General features: G+C 41.5%; 1 protein-coding gene across 1 annotated transcript in view; it reads right to left on the reverse strand.

The window, feature by feature from the left end:
* Nucleotides 1-24,678, reverse strand: part of sesn1 (sestrin 1) — a 65,050-nt gene extending 40,372 nt beyond the window's left edge. Inside the window, exons 1-2 of the mRNA XM_072678979.1 lie at nt 24,585-24,678; nt 23,718-24,010 (exon numbers count right to left, since the gene is read on the reverse strand). Coding sequence (XP_072535080.1) covers nt 23,718-23,972 — 255 coding nt within the window. The 5' untranslated portion in view covers nt 23,973-24,010; nt 24,585-24,678. The remainder of the gene's footprint in view (nt 1-23,717; nt 24,011-24,584) is intronic.
* Nucleotides 24,679-26,412: the final 1,734 nt, after the last annotated feature.

A 26,412-nucleotide genomic window follows, 5' to 3' on the forward strand; every position in this document is an offset into this window, starting at 1 on the left:
AGAATATGTTGATCATTTTAGTCAGTTTTCTGATACAAGAAAACCAGGCTTTGTGACTATGTCTTTTCCTGTGCCAGTGCACAGGATAAAGAGCAGAATTCATAGTTCACAGAATTCATAGAATTCACAAGTCCTCATGCTCCTGCAAAAACAAAGCACCCCAGATCATCTGGGTTAGTTTGTGACCTCCTGGAAAAGTTGTTGATGTACACTTGGTAAAATTTTGGTAGGCCTTCAATTCAGCTTTAGCCATGTTAGCGTATTTGGTTAAGGTATAGCTTATATATGTATAAAGTCTTAAGATACTATCACTTAATTCAAGGTGTTGTAATGCACTGGCCTGTTCCACAAACAAACTTAAATACCTAAAATGCCCCTAAACATATTTGTACAGTCTTGATGTGTGCCTAGATCCATAACATACATTTTATGGACTGATACCACATGCAGGAGAGCACCATTCTTTTTTTTATGGAAAATAACTACTCGGAGATCTGAGACGAGCTGAAAAACTCCCAGCACAGCAATGTCTAATGCCCCACAATGCATAGACTTAGATGTTACAGTAGAATGAATGTGAGCGGGGCCAATAATAGGCAAAGGGACGAGTGGTGATCTTCACCTCAAGCATTAACTGAAGCCCTTACTCAGAGTTCCATTTAACGCATGAAAAAGCCAAGACCGGGCAGGAAGTCTACATGTTTTCATAAACACTTAAGTCATCTGAGCTGGGCGCTCCAAGGTTACTGCGCGTTCCTATTCGGGATGGAAAAACAAGGGACACAGGAAACTTTTAATGCTATAAAAAAAGAAATGCTCAATGGCCTGAAATATTAGTGTGTGGTTCTACCAGCTTTACGATACAAGTGTATCTCCCTGGCTTGTTTGCATTTAAATACAAAAAGTCTATTTGGCCAATGCTGTATTTTTGAAACCTGGTTTCAGGAACGTCTGGAGGGAGCAGTAAAAAAGTGAAGGCGTTGTGAAAGTGGCTGATAGACACAGTATTTAAATGGAAAAAAAGAGAAAAAAAATTGCAGTAGTCCAAAGTGGGTCAGCCCCCTTCTGGCTCGCGGGCACCGCCACAAACAAACAGCTCTCCGCTTTCCTAGAGGTTTTTGAATGTGTTCCAGCCTTATGTTTGAGGCACTCACATTCTCCAGCCCTCTCTTTTTTTTTACACTCCTACTGCTCTCGCTCTCTCCCGCTCACTCTCCTGCTCTCTCAGTTTTTTCTTTTTTTTTTTTCTTTTGCACAAACACATTCTAGAGGTCTGTAGGTGTGTCTGCTCTGAACCAATGGCATCACAGCCAGGCGGTGCGTCTCAGCCAATAGGAAACAAGTGGAGGGGTGGAGCAATACTGGCTATGTGAAGAACTGAGCTTGTTGTTTTGCACTCTACTTTTCTCTCCCCACCCAACCCCCCACTTTTTTGTGGTCTCTCTCGCACACTCTCCACGTATTGAATTAATGACGGAGAGGTCAGGACCTGGCATAAATAGACTCTCGTCCATTTTACAGAGGACTTGCAGGCCAAACCATGCACACACACATACACCCCACACACACATATAGATGAGTTATTGAGTAAGCCCGTGAGTGGGCGGGGTAGCCTATAACTCCAACTGAAAGCACTATCTGTACTGAGCAGAAGCAAAAACACCTGGACATTAGCTTCATTACAGTCAGAAGGGGCACAAACACAGATATAAACACCCCCCCCCCCCCCCCACACACACACACACACACACACACACACACACTTACTTAGTAACTGAAACCAGTGGTAGGGTGGAAATCTATTTCAAGAGGTGTCCATTGCAGTACAGCTCTATAACATGTACACAGTGTTACTGCAATAAAATACAAATGCAACAAGTCATTAATTATCAGTATTACTATTTATGAGACTGACATAGCATGACTTCTTGGTAGTGCAAGTGGAGAGATGACTAGTGAAGCCCAGTCATGCTATCTTGAGTTACATTTTTCCACTTATGGTCTTTATTTCAATTGAACAGTCCAAGAACATCTCGTTGTGGTTTCACTCTTACGCTGATTGACTGAAATCCAGCTTTGGATACAGAAAAGAACCTGAACATGAAAGCACTCCTGCACTGGACCGAGACCGAACAGCATCGAGGAGGACAGACAGGCTCAGAGGCCGGGGAGCCTATCAAATGACCTGTACAGGCGATTCCTGGTCTGTGTTGACAGTCAACATACGGTGCTTTGAAAAAGGAAACACAACACAATCAATTCAAAGAACCATTTGAGAGTTTGAGATGTTTTTATGGTTAAATATGCCTTTGTTATGATGGAAACTGATTCAATGAATCCCTTGCATATTTGTTAAGGCATGTGCGAAAATTACAGGTAAAGCTATCTCTCCTACCAGTAAGAATATATCACGATTACTACATTACAATAAATTCTCCTCAAGAACAATCTCCAAACTTCTCAAGGGAGCCCAGTTTTACAGTTATAAATCATAATTATTAATAAATCTTTTATTAAAGTAATTCAGAGGAGTTGCTTTTGGAACTGAACAAATGAATACAGTATAACCACTTCATCAATAACGGTTTCAGAAATACATAAATCACTGCCAAAATGAATCGTTTTCTACCATTTTCTTTCCCAAACACATCCTTTAGACTTCACTGTTGTCCTGTCCAGATGACAAGGCCAACTCATAGTTTGTTCACAAAGGTCAGAGGCAAATGAAGTGGCTTTAAGGTTCTTTATTAGGAAATATCTACAGAAATGCCCTACAGAGCTTACACAATGGCACACTGCACACACCTCGGCACACATACCTGCATGGACACACACATAGCCAACTATCCACCCACTCAACCACCCACCCACCCACCCACACAACCACCCACCCACCCACCCACCCACACCTCAGCACCTTCTCACATACCTACATGCATACACAGAATGATCAGGAATTTCACGTTGACCCCACAACTCCGAAACACTCCATTTAAGCCATTAACTCTAGTGACCCAGTGTAAAGCTCACACACTTCACAAAGAGACCTCCCATATGATCCATAACAGCACTCTCTATTCTCTACTGAGCAAATGGAGCAGTAGCAGCATTCTGTCTTGCATACTGAACGGATCTACACTATACAGACAAAAGTATTGGGACGCCTGCTTATTTATTGTTTCTTAAAAAATCAATGATTAAAATCAATGATCTTGAGGAAAAAAAAGTTCACCCTGCTTCCATTCTGGTGCAACTGTCTCTAGTGTCAGGGAAGGCATGCTGTGAGGATCACCACCGTACCTCATTCCCAACTCCACAACTCATTCCAAAAGTGTTGGATGGAGCACCATCATCATCATTCCAGTGCATACAGTTCCACTGCTCCACAGCTCAATGCTGGGGGGCTTTATACCCATCTAGTCCCTTGTCGAAATGTATGTTACTGTGAGTAGTTAAGTGAGCAGAAGATGAAGAATTCTCACCGAGTTCTCAGTAAAAAGGTCTAATTAGCGTAGGGTCTAATTAGGTCTATGGCTTGTTCACAATAATCATTAGGAAAGGCCAGTAAATGCAAATTTAGCACTCTAAACATTAAAATAATCTACCTCCAGAGGCCCTCACGATCCTAGCATCATCAAAAATCTGTAGATGGACCTCAAAAAAGTAGTGACAGCAAGACGGCCCAAGAATTTCTCTAGATTTCACCAGAAGCCTTTTACAAGTATGACTGGGTGACAATTCCCTAAACAAGAACTGCAAGAGTCTTAGCTCTAAGGTGCTACAAGCAGCATTTACAAGCTGTGATTCTTACAAAAGGGTAAGCTCCTAAATGTTTTGCTTCATAGTCTTTTCCTCTTCAAGATGGAAAATCAAACTAAATAACCTTTTTTTCCACCGTACCGCTGTGATTTACATTCTGCGTCAACAAGTTCCAGCCTGCACTTTCAGTTCTGTTTCGAGGTCAAACAGTGAGCAAGACACTGACAACAACCATAATGGGTGGTTTATCCTTCTGTCTGAGGTGTTTAACGATATACAGGCCAAAGGGGGCACACAAAAACTGCAAAAACAATGCACCTGAACTTTGGGATGGGATCTAATGTACAATGCATTTTCCTCCACATGATTTCTATTGGTTTACTGACAATGGCTTTTGCTTGCATTTGCGTGGCCGCAAAGATATGCAAGTACAGTTAGATTCCTAATTACCCATCTCCCACATTGCAGTCATAGGGCCCCTTTGCAGCGGTCACAAACAATCCCTGGATTACTTTATGAGGAGGGCTTAGAGGGCTTATCTGCTGAAAGAAAAGCTAAAGTCACATGAGAATCTGAAGACTGGCCGACAGCTGACCACATAGCTGACTCCGTATGGCAGAGACGGGATTGTGCTGACATCACTATGGAAACAAACACCGAAAATACAAGCGCGAGGCAGATGCGCCCATATTCCTGTCTGCCATGCAGACACATCACACATCTTTAAAACAAGCACTGTCCAACATGCAAACACATTAATAATAACAACCGATACAGATAAGATGATCACACACACACACACACACACACAGACGCACCCTAAAAGTCTCACTATGGTCTCCAAAGAGCCAGCAGAGGAAGAAGGCAATGCTTTTCTCATCCAACTTCCCTAAAAGTGCATAAAGTGATTCAGCAGTGTCTGTGCGTGACACACGTTGCTAAATGCAGGTTGCCGGCAGGTTATTGGTACAAACCACAGTTCTGGCCGTTCATGCTCCTGCTGGAGGTTTCCTAGCAGTCTGTAATTTGAAAAAGCTACATCCTTTATAAACAGAAAGCTCCGACATACCAATCCGCATGACAGGCCCTTTGTCTGATTGTACTGGTGCATGTCCAAGCTCAAATATAACTTAGATTGTCATAAGCCAGGCCTCTTCCCTCAAGGACTGGACTAATGCCAGGTGAGGAGATGGCCGGTTAGCCAACCACAGCAGACTTCGCTAGACTGGGAGAGGTTTATGTCATTACCCAATAAATAAGCATTTAATCAACTCTATCAAATGTCTTTCGCAGGGAAATCCAAAACAACTCTGTTTTATAATATTTGGCTGGATTAGCATGTAGCCGATGCCCGTGTCCATGCATGCTGTGTTCTGTTTTAGGGTACTGCAGGACCACAGGACTATTTCAGTACTATTTAAGGTTTGAAAAAAAACACTACTACTGACTTCAATAGCCAATAAAAAAAATAACATGCAATCAACAGTATCAAAAGTCATGCCCAAGGAAATCTAAAGAACCTTGCTTTCGTAACACTGGATTGGCTTGGCCAGTTGCCTGTGTGTGTTCTTGTACTGCTATCTCGGTTAGAAACAAAAGTCCTCACAAACATACATACATGAAAAATTAGGAGGACATTTTTCTTGGTCCTCACTTCTACATGAATGTAACTTTTTTTAGGAACCGTCAAGTTTAAGGTTAGGTTTATTTGTAGGTTACTTAGGTTAAGGTTGAGGTTAGCTTTTGGCTTAGGGTTAAGACTAGGGTTTGTTGGGTTATGATTAGGGCTAAGCTTAGAGTTTGTTTAATTAAGTGTAGGGTATGATCACGATTAGGGTTAAAGTCAGATAGGTTGTAAGATTTAGCTTCGTAGAATTATGATTCCCCACAAATATAGCAAAACAAGTGTGTACGTTTGTGTGTGTGAGCCAGGTTACGAAATTCTGGCTTAAAGACCGAACTTATCTAATTCCTCTCTCTCTCTCTCTCCCTATTATCCAATTCTTTAGCTTTGTCCCTCAGTCATAAGCTCCACTTCCATGGGCTCCCACTGCTCTCTTCCTCTCCGAGCACCATGGCCCGTGACCCCTCCTCTGGCATTACACATTACACAATGTTCTATATTGTTTCCAGAAGTACAGGAGGTGTTTATGTTGCGCATAGGCGTACATCTTGTCCATACACACAGTGAGCAGTCACAGACGGAATTTTGGACCTCGGTTGTACACACAAACAGTCTCACACACACCCTCAAAGATAAAAATAAAAGATAAACAAACAACCACACAGAGTTTCTCCTGCTCTTCACTCACACATGTTTTCTAAAGCGTTGAATGTATTTAAGAGGCCCACGAGTGACCTCACCAAATTGGACACAGAGCTTCATCAGGTTTCCATTTGCCACAACCTGGCCCTCAGGTAGACAATTACTCAATGGATTAGCTAAATCAAAAGTAGCGTTCTTCTTCAATTTCATGACATGAGCCCTTTAAACCATTCACAAGCCACTGATTGGGGTTAAAATAAGGAAAGCCATGCACACACACACAAAAAAGTGACCACTACTGCCATATGAAACTGAAGCAGAGGCATTCTCTCATCCTAACTCCCGAAAAAAGCAGCACCAAAGATCTGAACATATTTACAAACATATTTATTTACTTTAGCATTCAATTAGCTCCTATTGCTAGTCTATTCATTTATTTATTTTTAAATCATCAACTTTCTTTTGCTCCCAATTCAGCACTGACAATTAACCCACTCATTAGTAGCTCCCCGTAGCACCGGCAATGCTCCCGACACTAGGAGGGTAAGGACTTAACCAGCCACCATCTGCCTTTTTTTCTAACTGCTGCCAGCGTGGCATCCCCTGGGCAGCCGGCACGCTCTGAGGAAATGACCGGGTCTGAATGTCTGCACTTTGAGTTCATGTTCGTTATTTAATTTCACCTCTGATATGCTGAGGTGGCTAAAACCACAATAACTGTATGTATCAGTCAATAACTGTATCAACTCTATGTCCAAATTCTGCTCAGATAAATATGCAGTTAAATGTTTTAGCTCTTCAAATATGTTTTCATATTTCATAGGTTTATTATTATTATCTACCAAAGCCAACAAGCATTCGATATGATCCCTAGTAATTGTTGCATTTCTCAAGGACAGGACAGTGCAGGACAGTCCAAATACCGAGCATTCTATTAGCAGATTTTTCCCTAGCAGAGTTGCTTCAAAGTATTTGGAGTATGCAAACTTGCATACCTTACTGAATGTGCTTTTCAGTGTGCATACTGCACTCTAGGCCAGCAGAATTCTGAGGTACTAAATGGATGTACTATGGCGCCTCTTTTTAGTGTGCAGAGGAACATAGTGTTCAGGTGCAGGCACTGTTCTGGTCATTAGGATAGGCAGTCTTTGGCCTTTATCCGCCACTACTTGGACGTTGCTTAGAAACCACAGCAAGGAAAACGCCACAGGTCAGTGGCAGCAGGAGACTGTTATGAAAGAGGCCATCCTGCTCACATCTCATGACCGGCTGAGACGGCACGGTTCAGAAAACAGAGCGGTATGGGACCTGGCATCTCTGCAAGTTAGTCTTTTTTTTTTTTAAAGGAAGGTTTCATGAGGTATTTCTAAGAATGCAAGTTCATGGTAGAAAATGAGGAGGGAAAAAAACAGGAGGCTTGCAGTAGGCTAATTTGAGCTTTCAGGTTTTGGACTTGGTGGAATGCAGTTGCTGCTAGCTACTTTCCTCAAGCCACTGCAATGGATATATCTACAGTGCTAAGTTTTTTTGAGCAGGTATTGCTTCCAAAGCTGGCTAGCTTATAGAAGCCTGTCAAATTTACAAAGCATCTCCAAAAATCTCCTCTTATTCACATAGCTTATCTTTGTAAAATGTTCCAGATGACAACTCTTATTATTTTTTTTTCCTGTTTTACGTCCCTTTACTGCGATTTCCTTTTTTTCACTTCGCTTTGAAACACGGCAAATGAACACTCATGCCTTCTAGAGCAACACCACAGTTTCCTCTTTGCATCTGGGTGCACGTGTGATCTGCGGCACATGCGGCCCGTGGCTCACGTGGTATCTCTGGCACCTCCTTTCGCCTGTGCACCCTGACGCCCAGAGTCACCACAGAAGCCCAGGTCGCCACAAACAGGGCCCCAGAAATGCTGCTAAGAAAACCAGCCCTGGTACAGAGAGCCCTAAGAGAGCCCTGAGTCGGGCACAGCCCAGCTCTCAGAAAGATTTGCTTGATCAGATCCTTGGTCATCTGACTCAACTGGTGAACCCCGTGCTCCTCCAGCGCTGTTTATTGCTTCGCTGGAGCACGGATATCAGTTTAATCCAATTTAAAATGCCACGTTAAATCCACTGCGGATCAGCCTAGTCAGCTAAAACGAAAGGCAATTAGCACAAACACAGTGATGTACAGTTGCATGCAAAAGTTTGGGCAACCCTAGTCATTTCGTTAATATTTTATGCAAGATTGCCTTAGTAGTCTCCTTCTGCAAATGGAAAAGGGCCCAAAGCGAAGGTTTTGGCACCCTGCATGAACAGTACTAAGTGTCACAGCTTCTTGGGCCACCTTGCTGCACTGCTCGTTTGAGATCCATCCACAGATGTACGCTGATGGCTAGACAATGCAGCAGTGAAGGCCAGAGCAAAACCTTTAGGTTGGTCACTGTTGACTTTGTGGTGTGTTTAGGATCATTATTCTGCTGTAGAAGCCATTCTCTTCTCATTTTCAGATTTTGGGACAAGGTTTAAGTAGTATTTCTAAAGCTTTGGAATTTGCATCACCTGGCCTTTCCGAACAATGATCTTGTACAAACCCCAGCTAATTAGGGCCTGAGACCCTCTCTACACCTGGTCACTTCATGTGACTAGCATCTGGATTGTAATCTGATTAGATTTTGGCCACATGCATTTACGCTTGGCAGTCAAATGCGTCTCTGGTTAGTCAGACGCTATGTGGGGGTGGAATATGCAAATGCACTCGTTGTGCAGTAATTATTACTGGTGTTTCAGGTGTACTGGGAGGGAGTTACATAGTTACTTTTCTTTTTTCATTCAAAACTACCAAATAACTACCTTGAGGGGCAGTGGTGGCTTAGCGGTTAGAGCTCTAGGCTATTGATGACAAGGTTGTAGGTTCGATACCCAGGCTCGGCAAGCTGCCACTGTTGGGCTCTTGAGAATAGCCCTTCACCCTCGCTCCTCCCCGGGCGCTGGAGTTGGCTGCCCACCGCTCTGGGTGTGTGTAAAATCACTGTCCCTAGTTCACGTGCGGGCGTGTGTGTGTGTGTATGTTGAGCATCAGACATTCTAACCAAGGGTGCCCAAACTTTTGCATGCCACTGCACCATATCAAAAGCAAACATCCACAAGCGATAAGTGTGATGCATGGTGGTGTGAAGTAGGTCACACATTGGTGCGCAAAACAACAAAAAAGGCCAGTAAGCTCATGCAGAACACTGAGACATTTTAGTTTTTATTTTATTATTATGGCTGCGCATTATTTTTCCAGCCGTTTTCGAGATATCTACACTGCTCCAGATTGTCCAGATAACTCCAGATTGTCCGGTCTCACAGTGCAATCCGAGCTTGTATGCAGCTTTTTGACTGGATGCAAGGTTTCTACACAGCAGTTTTGCTGTATTTTTTTCTCCCCATAAGAATAAATGGAGTGCAGAAGCGTTGGCACTTTTCCTGTGCAACAATGATACAAATACAATAGAAACACCCAGCCAACCACTTGACATCCTCCTCAAACACCATAGCAAGAATCTGGAATAACCATAGCAACCACCTTGCAACCATCTACCAACACCCTAGGAACCACTAAACCCAAACACCACATCAGCTTTCTGAAATACCAAACCAATATTCTTGCAGCACTCTAGCACCATCACAGCAATCATTAGGAACACACTAATAACCACCTGGGACACCATAGCTACAAGCTAGCAACACCTCAGAAAGCATCTCAGACCTCAGACCATCTAGCAACATCGTACCAACCACCTGGGATAGCATAGCAACCACCACGCAGCACTACTGCAGCCAACAACCACTTAGCAGCCACCTAGAAACTGCTTATTAACAGCAAGCAACCACCTAGAACACTATAGCAACCAGTGGGTACCACATAAGCTGCACAACATTCCACATTTCCTTCAGAAAATGCACTCTTATAAATTGCAAGCCAAGTGACAAGCTAATCACATGCATGGCATTTATTGCCATTTGACCTGGTCTAGTAAAGGGTGAACATTAGAACACTTCTAGTAGCCTATCGCTTTACATTCCACTGATCTCATGAAGATCCTGTTTACTTACCATATACCCATGAAGGTATTGTAGTTGTCAGCCCCAAGTGTTCTTAGCTAGAGTTTGTTTAAAACTGTGACAGGAAAATTCAGGCCATTGACTCTAATGCCTAGACTCAGTACCATGTTCCATGGTCCATGCAATGAACATTTTAATACAGAATTCAGTCGACGTGCGTACATATGTCTAGTATTTCAGCTACAAATGTGGCTAAGCCAGTCAGTTTCACAACTGATACTTCACTTGTACCGTTCCAGATGTTAGGGCTTATCCCAAGATATTATCCCAAGGGCTTATCCCAATATTAATTACCTCTTCTCATTTAAAAGAACGAAAGTAAACGAAGAAGAACCAGATATAAAACATGAATTTTACTAATGCAAAGGCATTACCTAGAGTGCAGGTAATCTCTAGCACATTTACAGCAATACCGAGAAGAACTTTTACATCGCAGAAGAAATTTTCTACAGAAGAAATGTTACTCTGTAGGTCCTGTTCACACCTTAAACGAATACCCAGCATCAACACAATTCCCAGGCCCAATTATACAGCATTTCCCACCCACAGGCTATACCTGGGCACACCATTACTCTCTCTGACCAGAGACCTAAGTCTCTGAGGTTTTTGTTGGAATCTCTAGACAGTACTTATAACCAGGCATATCATTAACTTAGATATACAGTGTTCTCTTATAGAGGTTTCTAATGAAAGTATCAGTGTTTTGCTGCATTCAGAAAGGCAAGCTTGAAAAAATGCTTCCTGCTGTCTGCTTGCGTCATCTTACCGCTGAACCTCAAACCCATTACATCGTGTATGGACAATGATCTGTTTGCACCTATAAAATTATTAGGGGATTGACAATTATTCCATCACCTGGACTGACTCCCTAACGTGGGTGTGTAGATATGACTGGCCTTGATTGACGGAGCTCTACGTAGTTCCTATCTGCTGTAATATCACTGTTAATCAAGATGTCCAGCTCATGAAGGCATGCTTCCATGGTCCCAGCTAAGCCAAACCTTTGTTCGGGGGATTTCAGAAACCAGAGTGCAAGTTAGTCTGATGGTAGTGATCCTCTGGGTGCTTTAAAAAAAAAAAAAAAAAAAACTCATATATGTAGATTATGTATGTATTAAGTATGTATTACGCAATATTATATTATGTATTAAGTCCCAAACCAATATTTACACAACATTCTACCAGCAGAAACAGGTAGCGGTGTGGAGTCGTTGCCTTGTGTTCCTTCGGAAGATTTTTACATAGGGCTACAATTACAATTATTTCTATAAAATCAGCAGATCAACCCATTATACTTTCTGCACTTTCCTTTCACTTCGCTGTAGAACCGATCATAGGATCCCTATAATCAAAGTCCACCTGTGTGATAAGCCATTCCTGTCATGACAACAGAACCCATCTCATGTTCATTGTGTTCCGCAAGGCCTCAAACACATAAAAGCCACCATACATGCATCTTAATTGTGGTACACTGGGTATTTATCAGTTCTTAAAAGAGGAAGAGTAAACACATGCCGGAGCTGAAATCCCCTTAATGCTGGCTCAACAATTTACTTGCACGAGACCTAGTGCAATACCCATGACATCTAGATGACAGGAAAAGTATTTTGAACATCATACTATAAAGAAAATGGGAAACAATTAAAATTATGACCCTGCTTGTGTGCATGGCTGCTTCTGTACAGCTGGCAAAGCACCATGCAACGTGTTTGTTTTTACAGTTGAGTTTTCAGGGATGAGGATGTCATGTCCTGCTTACTGGGAAAAATATGACATCTATGAATTTGTACATTCTGGCACATTACCAGTAAAAGCAGCCCAGTATGTTTCAGCGTTTAAAGGTGACAATGACTGGACAACATCATACAGTACTTCTGTATATATATATATATATATATATATATATATATATATATATATATATATATAAAGAAAAAAAAATATATATATATATAAAATCTATAATCAACATTAGGGTTTTCACAGAATGATAACCATGTCACTTAATATAGTGGATATCACACTATGATATTTCACAATTCTCATTGTTGTTGTTTTGATTATAATCATCATTATTATACGTTGACTTCATTGCAAGGAATGCAATTTTTACCATTTTTTTTTTGGTTAAACAAAAGCTTACAAGCAATTCAAGCCTGAAACTATTTACTAAAAATGGAAGTATTTGTAATGTCTCTCTTTTAAATAAATAAATAAATAAAATAAGAAAGCTGCATATGAGGTGACGCTCTTTTTTGTCTCCAGCTAATGATTATTTTCATTATTGATTAACCTGCTTATTATTTTCTCCATTAGTAGACACTTGATCATTTGGTTTTAAACTCTGAAAATAATAAGAAATTGGCAAGTTTTTGGCAAGTATTGTGCCACAACTTCCTGAGACACACTGGAACTATTCCTCAGTGTGAATTCACACACTGTGGCACTGCAGGCCCCAAATGAACAGAAACAGCTCTTTTACAACTCAGCTATTCTGAACGAGTGGATATGTCTACTCTTGTGGATGTTTTAGCATAGTTATCTACAGAGAGCTCGAACTTGGTCAATCCTGAGATTATAGGACACATATTTTACGTCACAGGACGCTGAAGTTCCTCATTCAACCACTAGAAAGGCAATACGGACCACCAGTTCTTTTTTTCTCATATATAATTCAAACTCATATATTTGTAAAACTTATATAAAAGCAATGTGCCTTGTGGAGAAAGAGTAAAGACTTTTAACAGCACTAATCTGAGAATGCTCTCCAGAGTCCATCACTCTGTGTTCTAATTACTATGAGAACCCAGCAGAGCTAGCCAAGACCACTAACACCACTGAGCTACTCAGTGCAGTTCTGCTTGGGAATTCACAGGCTCTCACAGCTGGTGCTCAGAGTTCAACCAACTTTTAATTAACCAATGTGGTCGATTCCAAAAAGCTAATCTTGGGAGACAATGCGCTGAACATTACAAAAGCCCTGCATGATGATTCATTACCAACTTTGCCTGGAAACATTAAACTGGCATCCAGCTCCACTCTCGGTGGGTATTGGCGATCAGCTGATTGTACTGAAAGGCAACCGGTGATCAGTACTGGCTCTGAAAACACTAGCTAGCTAATAATCACATAATATACAAATGTATATTTGTGATACAAATGTAGACCACTAAGCAAAATGGGTTCTACATAGCACTAAATAAGAGTTCATATAGAGTGGAAAATTTGGAGGTGCTGTAGAGAACAATCTACAGAAGTTTTCTACCAATCCAAAGAACCCTTTAAAGTTCTCAGAGTGCTTATGGTTGTATATAGAACCACTGCGTTTCGTAAAGAACCCTTGAAGAACCTTCTTCTTTAAAGTGTACTGTGTCAGAGACCACCTTCTTTTATTCATGTTCTCACATTAAAAGGACAGCCAGAAACTTCTCTCTCAAACATGAAAGCACTGTTTATCTGATGGTGACAGTTTTGGTGACCTATCAGGTTATCCACACTTGTAAGGAGCCCCATTTTCCCTTTATCTTTAACCACTGCTTGAACTTGAGTTTCTGACTCACTTATTTCCATTTTACTTTTGTTTTTCCTTATGCAGAAGGCTTATACATGCACAGTAATGCATATAGTCAAGACGTTAGGCGTATATAGTCAATATATATATATATTTTTTGCTCCAAACATGCAATCAGCCAAGCCCTCACCCTGTTCACGCATGTGTCTGCATTACAGACCACAGAATGCTGCTGTGCTGTTGCTTAAGCAGAAAGTGCTTGTGTGTTTTACACATTCATTTAGTTCACACGGTGTGAGTTTTAGGTTAAAAAAGGCTCATGTACATCAACTAAAGAATAGCAATTAGTCCAAAAAACAATAAAACAACTGATCACCCCAGACCTCTACATCATTGAATGTGTTGGGGATTTCTTGGATCATAAGAAGCAGCATAAGAAGAATGCGCAGTCCTACTATTGTGCATTTTATATGAAGGTGTTGTTTTCATGGGAGCTCTACCGATGGCTCGAATTGGCATGTCTGTATATGAATTCTTTTACAACTTTAAAGTCAGTAAATAGCCAAAATGCTTCTACCAGCTTCAATGAGGTCATATTCATTTTCTCCGTATCATTTTAAAAGATGAATATGCTAAACTACAAAATGGTCAGTCTTAGTTTAAACCCATTTTTGTGTTTGCAAAAGGCCATAAACAACTTCTTAAAAACTCTTTAAGCCAGGACTCTCACTAACCCAGTGTTATTCACAAAGGCTCAGTGCAGCAGGAGGTTTTCATTGCAATCAAGCAGAAGCACACCTGATTCCACTTGTTGAATCAGTTCGTCTCAGGCTTCCAAACACTGATTAGCTATACGAGGTGAGCTCCTGCTTGGCTGAAATGAAAACCTGCAGCCACGCTGGCCCTCCTTAGGTAAGATTCTTAAGCCAGCTCTAAGCATCAGATAGGCAGGACCATCTAAAGATGATGTTTGACAACTGGCACAACAACAAGCGCCCATTCCTGTTGTTGTTGACTGATCATACATGCAGATACATATTGCTTCATGGACTAAAATGCAATGTCATCCATCATTGTTTTGGTTATAATGATAATAGTGCATAACTAAAACGTACACTATGGCTAAAACTAAGAAGTAAGACTAAGGCTAAATTTTAAAGGGGGAGATAAAACTGCCATCATGGTCAGAGATTACTGATTTACATGCAAAGGTTCTATGGGTGCATACATATATACACACACACTTAAAAACGGGGCTCAGGCGAACACCAGGGGTGGACCTGGGTCACATTTGGTTGTCCTGACACACACACACGCGCTTGTTTTGCCATCCGATCCTGAAGCCTGTCAAGGCTGCATGAGCACCACAGTAATCTTTGACATGCTTGGAGTGTGTGTATGTGTGTGTGTAAAATGATCTGGTTGTCAAGAAATAAACCCCACATAAACACACACACACACACACACACACACACACACACACACACACACACACACACAAACTCTGCAAGCATTCAGGTCAGCCTGTGGAAATTTCCGCTGCAGGCCAAGGCTGGAGCTGGTGTTGGATGTTAGCAAGGATCAACAGCGCCCCCTGCAGCCCAAACGTTTGCACTGTAGAACCAGGAAAGGGAGTTTTAGGAATATTGTATGTTTTCAGGGCTTCATCAAAGCAATCATGGCAGAAATGACTTAAAGCTCTAATTCCAAGAATCAGGATCTTCTTTACGGCCAATATAAAACGACTTCCGAAGCAAGAAGCAAAGTCAATAATTAACATTATAGCAAACCATAATTCTCTTAGATAGATCTTCCTGCCTGGCCAAAATCAAATTCTGTATGGATGTATGTCAAGAACTCTACACCCCATTCAATCAAATGAATCAACAACAGATGGGCTGTAATCTGATCTGCACACCCAGCATGAGACTACACTCTCATGTCATTCTCGCCGTCTCCCACTCCCTCTTCCACTCCCTCCTTCTGTCTCTATTTGTTTTCCCTTTCTCTGTCCTCCTCATGCTTTTGTCCGCCACCGCTCCATTGCAGGCGGGTTGCTTTCCATCCCTCTCTTCTTCCATCCCTCATTAACTCCACCTGTTTTTCCTTTCCACTCCCATTCCTTTTTAAAGATGACGTGCTGAGCAAATGCAAGACTAAGATTAGTACCAAGAGCTGCAGCAAGACTAAACCTCCTCCGATAGTGAAACCATCTGGGTGAGGGTGAGACTGGCACTGGTACTGAATCCATTTCGTGTTATTTTCTGCTAGGATATATTAGCAATGAGAGTCTATGAGAGGCTTTTATTTATGGCTTGTTGCAAGCCTTAGGCAATTACCCTACACTTATTATTATTTCTATTATTATTATCTAACAGGACTAATGCTCTTGTGATGAAATATGACTAAGTACTGATGATAATCACAATATGCTCAGAATAGCATGCTGTTTTTCAAATAAAATTGTAAAAAAATTTAGCTTATTATTATTATTATTATTATGTTGTTGTAATATTTCCCACGTCTACCAACAGGACAAATATCAACACAGGAGAAGGAATAACTGTAAAAGCAAAAATGGCTGATTAAACATAATTAAACAAATATTAATATAAATGAATGAATATCAATGCAGTGTTGGAATCCTTATCAAAGATATAATAAGGAACCTTAAATATGTTCATTATTATGATTAATTAATGACTAACATACTAACATTAATACAGTTGTGGTTGGTCTTTTTATTAAAGGAGCTGTATATGATTTCCATTCAATACACTTTATGTAAAATTCAGCTAATGTTTCCTTGAGGTTTGCTAGCTCTCCGGTCTGTTTGAACGCTGGACAAAACGTCTGGTGTTCGTAAGCAGATCTGGGAATGGGAAACAAACACAGTGGCTCGGCTCGAACCACATAACACTGTCCCAGCCAATCAGCAACGGGGGGGGGGGAGGGTCTCTGTATCTGGCACTCGTTAGCTACATGTTGAACTACATGCATCGTCAAGGAGAGATGGCTGAGAAACAGCCAGAAAGAAAAACAAAAAACTGACGAACAAAAACTGAAGAGAAAGTTCGTAGATCAGGCAGGGGGATGATGTGGATCTATTCCTACTGGATAGAAATGGGTAACACTGACTTATTTTTGTGGTTTTGTCCCATTTGTGAATGTTTGTGATAGATAAATCATGTCTGGTTTGCTTAGCAGTAGCAATTGAAGCAACAGTTTGCTAAAGCTAATTACTTGCTCTCTCAAACATTACATCATGGTATTTGATTGTACAGCGGCTGCAAAGGGTTTTATGGGCACAAAGACCTAAAAAAGTGGTTTGTGGCTAGCACAGCTGCTTAGATATATATACACACACAAACACACACACAAACAGTTATACATATGGGGTCAGATTTATACATACAGCACATTTAAATGTGGTTAAATGTCTCTTTTCCAGATGCTTTTGGTAGCAATCGATAAACTTTGACCACTTTTTCTTGGGAGGGTTCAATTACATTAGCTGGTATTCTGGCATAGGCTTTACCTTTAAGGATAGCTACATATTTTTGAAAGGGTTAAAAGGTCAGGACTTGGGATAGACCAGTACAAAAGCTTAAGGATAGCCTGCTTCATCCATTCCACCTGTGAAGTATGTTTGCGGTGTATGTGTACGGTCGCTGTCCTGTTGAAACACCAAATTCTGTACAGGTTACATGCCACAACCACCACCAGCATGCCTAACAGAGGGTACAGTGTTCTTGGGTGGAAGGCCTGACCTTGGGGTTGAACGCCCCCCTGAACATACCTCTGGTCATTCTAACCATAAAACGTCCATGAAATTGTAGACCGTGAATCTGGGTTTCCAAAGGTTAACGGAAAGCCTGAGCACTGATGGTTCCTGGGTTGTTCCCTGACCATCCAAAGCAATTTTCTTTCAACTGAGGGTGACCGTTTAAACAAACCCTGTTTTATGTGAACACAGATACACTACCATCTGTAGTCAATCATGGTCACTAACAGGAAGTTGAGAGGCCTTGGGAAGTTTGGAAGTTGGGAAGTCATTCTGAAACCTTCATTAGTAGTCTAAGTGGGTGGTTGTATAATTTAGACTTTGTGTTTATTTAAGAAAACCCTAAAGAAATTAAAACTTGTGCAAAAACTCTAATAGAAGAAGAACTGTGTATTGTACACTCATTCTGCGCCAGAAAAAAAGAACTTGGTGAGAGTTCAAAGACCTTACTGAAAGACAGACATCCTGATCGGGATCCGTACATGTAAACTTCTGACCCCACAACTGTATATGAACATAAGACACATATTCAGGAATCTAGGACACCACCATATAGAATCGAATTGTGTTTTACAAGTTTTACAGCCCTATCAAATAGGAGTATCTCATATTTATTTTTCTAGTCGTTGCATAAGAACTGTGCATGATGGACACTGGGCAGGTGGGGGAGTCAAAGTCTGTGTGTGTATTGATTTTTTACTCCTTTCCATTCCAAAAGCAATTCAACTGGCAAAGTGCAATATACCCATTACTCACTCTCCAGCAGGAGTCACTTTTCAGCTCAGGCAGAGCTTTCCACCATCCCAACAATTCCGAAAGCTAAGTCGAAGAATCCTCCAGCCCAACAACCACCACCACCATCGAAGCAAACATACACACACAGCTTTTTTTTGAGTGATGCTGCAGTTGTTGCATTGTTTCCATGGGGGCATTTCGGTCATCTTAACCCTCGTCTCACCCCTACAAGAGCACGGAACTCCCATCTCTCCCATCTCTCTCCAGCTCCCCATACTTTGCCTTACGCCATGGTATCGCTCTCAGCCTGGCAGCAATTGCAAGCATCCTGCAACAGATACACACACACAAATACACACTCTCCAGGCCAGTCCCTGCAAGCCATGGACCTAATTTAAGAGCAGAGAACTTGAAACTCTTTCAGTCCACTAATAATGCAGGCCAAAAAGTAGTGACTGAAATGCACTGTTTTGAAAAGGCGTAATCATTAACACTGAAGATGCAGATACGGGTCACTATACAATCCGGTCTCCCCCATAAGTTGAAGTGTAAACACTGTAAGTGCAAAAAGTCAAGGACCCAAATCTTCCGACAACATCCCTTTTCAAGAGCATGCAGCGTATCGGAGCATAAATAATCAATATTATGATTCATGATTATGTTTATCGAAAGTGAACCGAGTGATCTCTTATTCAAAGAATACACAGGCCTGCACGTCTCTAAATCTAGAAGCCCTCATCTACCGTCATGAGTCAGCATCAAGAAATGTGTTTTCTCTCCTTTCATTATAAAAAGCTTTGACAATGACCTAGATCTGTCTTTCCGTCCAGCCCCTCATGCAAACATGCATACAGACAAAAACAGACACACACACACACACACACACACACACACACACACACACACACCAGAGTGCAGATACATAAACCAACCTAAACACTGCAGTTTGTGTATTTGCTTTGGACCTACTTTGCATTGCAGTGTGTAGAACGAATGAAAGCAGGAATAGAAGGAGGGGGGAGAGGAGAGAGAGCGAGAGAGTGCTGCATGTCTAGCATAGCTGGCTGCATAGCATTGCACATACAATAAGCCCACCACAGCATGGGAATGGAAAAGTCCTGATACAGTGACAATGAACCATGACTTGAACAACTGCTGTTTCTTGCATTTCAACACACATTTTTATTGCGTATCTGTACTCACTGTGTGCGCTTGTGTGTGTGCGCTTGTGTGTGTGTATATAAGCCATAGCGTATGTGTGGTGCTTAGTGGGCCAAAGGTCATTTTCATTTTTGAGTAGTGCTGTGTGAGGTTGGCCGGGTTTTAGCTGAAACCCACTGAGATCTCATAATCCTTTGCATCCCAGCAGAACGCTCAACGCTGATACAGTAAGCAGTGAGGGTCAAAAAGGCACGTCAAACAAAAGAGCTGAGAAAAAAGGAAAACGTCCTGCCGCCCAGACGACAGCCCAAGAAGAGCAACGAGGCTTCTCAGAAACAGAGACACATGGATTTAAATTATAAAAAAAAGGGGGGAAAAATAAACACAGACACTGATATTTCTCAGAAGAGGCCATGTTGTGCAAAGCTGAGGAGACACAAGCAGTAAGAAAATAAAGCTGTTGGCTTGCACATCCGCTGGAATTCCCTCCTGGTTTGATCTCGGAGAACAGAGGCTCTTGTGTTTGTGTGTGTGTGTGTGTGTGTGTGTGTGTGGATTTGGGATGCAGTGAAGTGAGATCCGGGGTTAATGAAATCACACACTGGTGTTAATTACCAGACGGGCTGAGCCAAGCATAATGAAGAGCAACAGGTGAATGTAAATATGCCCGCACCATACACACAGGGGCAAACACAGCACGCTCGCCCCTACAACAGACCCAAACACCCAATGGACCAGCAAATGAGCTCGAATCCCAATGATATTCTGGATATACCAACAGAATGACACATTTTTAAATAACTGAAAATAGTAGAAGGAGAATTGAGGGCTAGGGGCTTGTTTGAGGTATCTGACCAACTGCATGACATCAGACCACCAGGTTTTTGCTGGTTTATCCAGAATTCCTCAAATTATGTGTCTGTAAAATCTGGTCCATTTCAGTAGAGATGCAATACAGTGTGTTAGTATAGTGTACAGTAGTTAGCATATAGTGCATATATACACACATAATAGAGGGTATGCACGTGACATCACAGATGGTGGAGCGACACCCACCGAGTGGCAGCGTAAGCGTTCAGTGTGAATGCCGCTAACACGCAAACGAGAAAGAGCTGTTGTGTGACTGACTGTGCAAACAGATTCAGCAGGAATTCAGAGCTTCCTTTTACAGACTGCTGAAAGCTAAAGAGAAGAGAAATTAATGGACTGCTGCAATTCTGAAAACCGGTGGGAAATAAACCAAACCCACTGTTAGTTAGAAGTTTAGTGATGTGCCAAGTTCGAGTAACAGCCTCAGTGACTCTGACATTCCTGGCTACACACAGCGGTCCATGGATCATTGGTTCTTTAGTCATTTGGATGGATCGCTGTTGTCAAGTCCAGCTGTCTTTAACTTGAGCAAGGTTATTGCAGTTTCCCCTAATAAACGCAGTAAATGCAGTGTTACAGAAGGTATTAAACCAGTAGGCTCATTCATGCTCAGTATCGCTGGGGCTTCCACACTCTCTGCACATTTTAAAAGACAAAAGGTTATGGTCAAAAATGAGCATGTTGCCTAATGAGGTGCGGCCAGGGTAGAAAGCATGGCAGCATGAGGAAGGTTGCTACCCACCACTATGCAAAAGTGGGAAAACTTTCTCTTTCATCATCACTTAATGAGGAGCTACAGATGCAGCTGATATACATTTTCAACCACCTGGGGACACACATTTTCATTTTATTATTACTTCATTCAATTTACCAAAAAAATAAAATGACCAAATCTATTGCTTCTTAAAATAAATGACCTATTCCAGCATTCAAAGCTAGTGCAATTGACCATCACACTGAGACTGATTTATGGCATTTAACTGTTATGTGCACAATGTTTTTACACCCCTAGCATAAACACACACACACATACACACACCCTTGTTAACCAATGGGGCAGGGTCTTATAGCTACAGTTCCAGTCCAGTGATTTCTGGTTAACCTCTTGGTTGCATCTGTGCCTGTCTGGCAAGGCTGAGGAGGGCCACTGATCCTCTTTGACCCTGAGAGCTGAACCCTGTGACCCTGAACAAAATGCACTGTGGGAACTGACCCCCTTAAACCCGGGCAGACCTATTCTGAGCGTGCATGCACACGCACACACATAGATAAAAATATATATACAGTAACACAAATACTTGACATTAGGACTGGACAATATGATAAAAATACTAGATCACAATATTTGAAGTTTTTTTTTTCGCAATACACAATATTTATCCCAATGCATGTAATCACAGACTAAAAACATCAGTAGCGGCTACTAAAAGCTACTATTCAGATTCTATATTCTCCTGTACTTAATACTTGCTCTTCATCTAATTAAACCAGTCTAATTACACTGTTAGCAATGAAACCTGCAGCTGATCAGTGTTTATTAAGCACTAACAGTGTCCTTAATATGCTTAGAAAAGCATGTTGCTATCACGATAACAAAATTTATCACAATACGATTATATTTTGTCATATTGCTCAGCTCTGCTTTATCTGTCAGCAGGTGTTGGGTGTTTTCTCAGCAGTACTATTTAAGCAAAGTAATTTTAGCGAAGTCATAATCATATATAGTGAGTTACACAGATCAAAAAGGCACATCTAACAATAAAGGAATAAAGAGATAAGTCCTGTCACCAAAACGTTTTTTTACGGCTATTTTCTCCGCTGTTCATTGTTCTCAATTTTATCCAATAAAATTAATGAGAGAATCAAAACAACTAGATATGGAAAAATCTGTAGGCTTTGTATCGGTCCAACATGTGCACACTGTATAAACATATGTGATCGGTGACTATCTGGCATGATCCTGATTTATCTGATGCTGATCAAATCATATTCATGAGTTAAGGATTGCAGCAGCTCTGCCGAGTCTCCTCAGTCACAGGATGCTCTAGTACTGTTCAACCCCTAGATGGAACCCCATTAAAGCCAGCATTGTACTCACACTACTTGTGCTGTACTCACCAGTCTGGCAATTTTTACAGTATCTGTCGCTGTACAAGTAACTATGGAGGGAGGGTAAAGACTTAACACCACTAACCAGATGCACACTGACAGTACATCACTCAGCCCAGTACAGTGAGTATCAGAACACAGCAGAGCTTGTTTAAAAAAATAAAAATAAAAATAAAAGAGACACACACACACACACACACCTAATGACACAAAACAGCAAAGAGTGCAGACCACACTTAACCACCACCAAAAGTACAGCAGCAAAGTCGGAAAGCTAAAGGAATCGTACCCAATGTGAAGGAATTTTAGCACTAGATAATTCTGGTTGCTGGTGTTTTGAGTTCCACAGCATTTTAAATGTGGTTGACTCCAAAAATGTGGCATTACCAAGTTTGCCACTAAAGGTTAAGGTGCATCCAGGCGATCGCGCCTCAACAAATGGCCAATCGCGGTCTAAAGACAACAGATGATCTGTACCGGCCCCCAAAACCACTTAACAGTCCATCTCTAAAAAACAACCAATTTATGCAATGCTAAACTTAAAGAACACAATGTGAATAGGAAATCTATTGCAATTGAACTGTAATTATCATCACTGTTTAATGAAAATACTTTCAGCAATCTTTTGATTTATTGATTCCTTAAGAAAAAAGTAAATAAAACTGGTAAATTGGTGAAAATATCTGCACTGTAACATACGTCTTTAAATAGCTAGATCTATGCTGCAGTGGAGGTCGGCGATAGGTCAGAATTTTATCGTTATTGTGATAAACGTTGGTATCCTGATAAACAATATGCCTTTTTAAGCATATCATTGATATCGACAATACCTAAAGAACACAGACCAACTGTATGTTCAGTTACATCATTTGTCTTGTGCAGCTGGATGTAGTGCAGTTAAAAGTCACTGCTCTAATAGTTTCACTGTTGTCGCATGTTCAATCTGCCGCTACTAGGCCTTTTTTGTCCATGTGTCAAAATGTCATTGAACATGTGTGTATCCTGAAAAAAGGTCCTTGTAAGTATCGCGATATAGCACACCAGGTACCACTGGATTATGTTCATCACACCCTCCGGCTAGAATTCAGTCAATGCAGTTTGTCATCACAGAGATATGGTGAGAGAATTTGAAATACCCATCGCATCTGCTTAAGCAGCTTTCTCCCCATGTCAGGCATCCGTAGACGGAAGCAGAAATTAATCTCTTCCAGAGAGCCTTCATGAATTAGAAAAGATCTGTTCACATAGGCAGGGATTTCAAAAAGCCAAAAATAACTGCATAACGCATGCACACGTCCACACAGAACTTAAAGCACCCCCTCTTCTGTGCTTTCTCAGCCTATGTGCCTGTCTGCCTGTCTGCCTGCCTGCCTGCCTGCCTGACTGTCTGTCTGTCTGTCTGTCTGTCTGTCTGTCTGTCTGTCTGTCTCTCACCTGAATGCTCCGGAGTAGCCAGATGCACTTCTCCCTCACGTCGTCGAACGGACACCTCCTGGACAGCATGAGGATGCGTGCCAGTATGTGATTGAGGTCGCTGGCTGCTGGGGAGTAAGGGGTCTCTGGGACAGGTCCTATACTCTCCACTCTCTTCATCACCTCCTGCTTAAGGCTCTCCATGGCTGCGTCTCTGGAGCCAGCATCACGACTCGCCAACCCTTCCCACGTTGCCACACCGTCTCTGCCGTCCATCTTTGTGATTGGTATTCTTGAGCTTTAGTCCTGGTGGGCTGTGACAACAGCACAAGGAATTCAGGTCATCCGTCAGCTGAGCTGTTTACAGTGATCACTCCATATACATTTACAGCTCAGACATATTTTGCTCATATGTGCAATATTTGTAAAGAATATTTACAGACAACTCACAGCTCTTTGCAGATGGGAAGCTATGCATGCATCACTGGGTATGAACACAATGTCAGCAAACACAGCCCTAGGAGGATTTTTATTAACATTAACATGTTTTCCTCAGTGAAGAGGACTGCCATAATCTGAAAGCTCTGTGTGGTTTCATAGCACTGGTGCAAATCTATAGAGAAGTTAGACAGAGCTGCACTTCTATAAAAAAAAAACAACAACAACAACAACAACGCACGAGCTATAAGCTGACTGTAGAAAAAAAACACACGGCACCGAATAACGTTTTGCAGCTATGAAGTTGTGTTAGCCGGAGCTGGTCCATTCAATCCCCCCCACAGTGACCCAGAGCGACAGAAAACGAGCTCGTATTTAGTAAAAATGGACACAGAAACACATTCTCGTCAACTGCGGGAGGACTGCGGGATGTCAAACGTTAATACTCACAATTTTTTACATTCTTTCTTGCTCTTTCTGCTCCCGTTGGACCGTCCCCTGTTTGCTCTCCCGTCCTGAACAGAAGCACTCAGGAGGAGTGTCCTCTAGCGGAGACCGGAGTAAACAGATGACAGACAGGCCCTGTTCACCAACAGAATTGGGGTCAATGACAAGTGGGCGGGCACGACGGTTTGTTGAACCAATCAGCGCACACATGGGCGTTTCTGGCAATTTGCCGCGTGGACTTCTGGGGATTGTAGTTTATACGTGTTTTAATCGCGATACCGTTGAATGCGGCTTCGGGAAGCAGGAAACCTCAATTACCGACATCCATAGAGGGGGCTGTTAACTTCAAGAGCCCCGCCACCACTTGTTTATCTCAAAACCTTATAATTTACGTAAACCGTGAAGCACATCCTCAGCTTTTATTACCACCGAAGCTAATACACCGGTTTATTCACACAGAAACGCGGGGATTAATAATAATTAGCAATTTACTGTTAAATAATATGCATTTGCAAAAAGGTATCAAAAAATAATAGCACTTTTTGGATCGTGTGATATGCCTATGTTACCATTTTAGAATAGAATGTGTTTATAATTATATTATAACACATATATATTATATTATATTATTAAAAATATATATCAATACAACAATCAGCATAACTGTACTGCAGAGTCTCTCTTCTAGGTGTCTGTTATGTGTGCTTTGCAAGAGCTGTGCACAACAGACATGTTCAACAGAAGCCTTTCAGTTAGACATCCTGTCCTCTCATGACTTTGTGATTTTTCCATGATTGGTTTAGTGCTCTGTTATGATTTAGTAGTTGGCAGAAATTGTACAAAATTGACTTATGATATGAATTGGGATTCAGATCACTGTCAATGTGAACCCTGGGCCATTAAGCTCACCTGGTCGGTTTGTGTAAGCAGGTTGTGTTGTAAAGCCTAATATTAAAATATTAAATTCAATATAAAAAAAGATAATGATAGAAGCCTGTGAACACATTCGTCACCCTCATACTTCCTCACCACATCAAACGGCCTAAGATTTACACTATTTCAGTCACCTGTGAGGAGGCACTATTAGGCTGAGAAATGCACAGGTGGTGTGCTGCTACTGTCAGATCATCAAATTTGTTCTTGGGAAATGATACGTTTCATATCTACAGTCCATCTGTTTTCAACATTTCAGAAGATGAACAGCACAAATGAGCCTGCTATGATTCTGAATGCTTTTTTAAAAAAAATGCTTTTTTTTTTTTAAATTAATTGAGAGCAACTCATTTCAGCTTCTGGTAGCTCTTTGGAAACCATGTGCCGCTGCTCATCCGATGCAAGTGTAGTGTAGCAACAGCAACTGCACTGTAACTCAATGAAGCTTTTGTTCACATTTGCTCTTGATGAGAGTACAAGGTTTGCACATGACGGGTGTAAGGTATCAAATGAAGTGCTTTCTCTACTGATCTGGTTTAAATTACTCAGTAATAGGTGCAGCATGTCCAAGGCTTGCTGCTACTTGGAAATCTCTGTCACTGCATGCTCAACTGCCCAATAAGTAGGCCAGACAGTGTGTGAGAATAGTATGAGCTGCCCTTTGCAGCTATCGCTCTTTTTTTTTTTTTTTTTAGTATTTTACAGTCAAACAAAGACACGTCTGTTTAAACACAGGTTTATAGCAGATAAGAACATGTGCTGATTCGCTGAAACATCCACCTAAGACCAGCAGGCCTAAACAACTGGACAAAACAAGTCATATACTGGTGATGTAGTCTAGCTAGGAATGCTGGCCGACTGGCTTGGTGAAGTTGTTTATTGTGCTCAGGTTAGTGAT

Source organism: Salminus brasiliensis, chromosome 1 (assembly GCF_030463535.1).
Source record: "Salminus brasiliensis chromosome 1, fSalBra1.hap2, whole genome shotgun sequence".
Taxonomy (NCBI): Eukaryota; Metazoa; Chordata; class Actinopteri; order Characiformes; family Bryconidae; genus Salminus; species Salminus brasiliensis.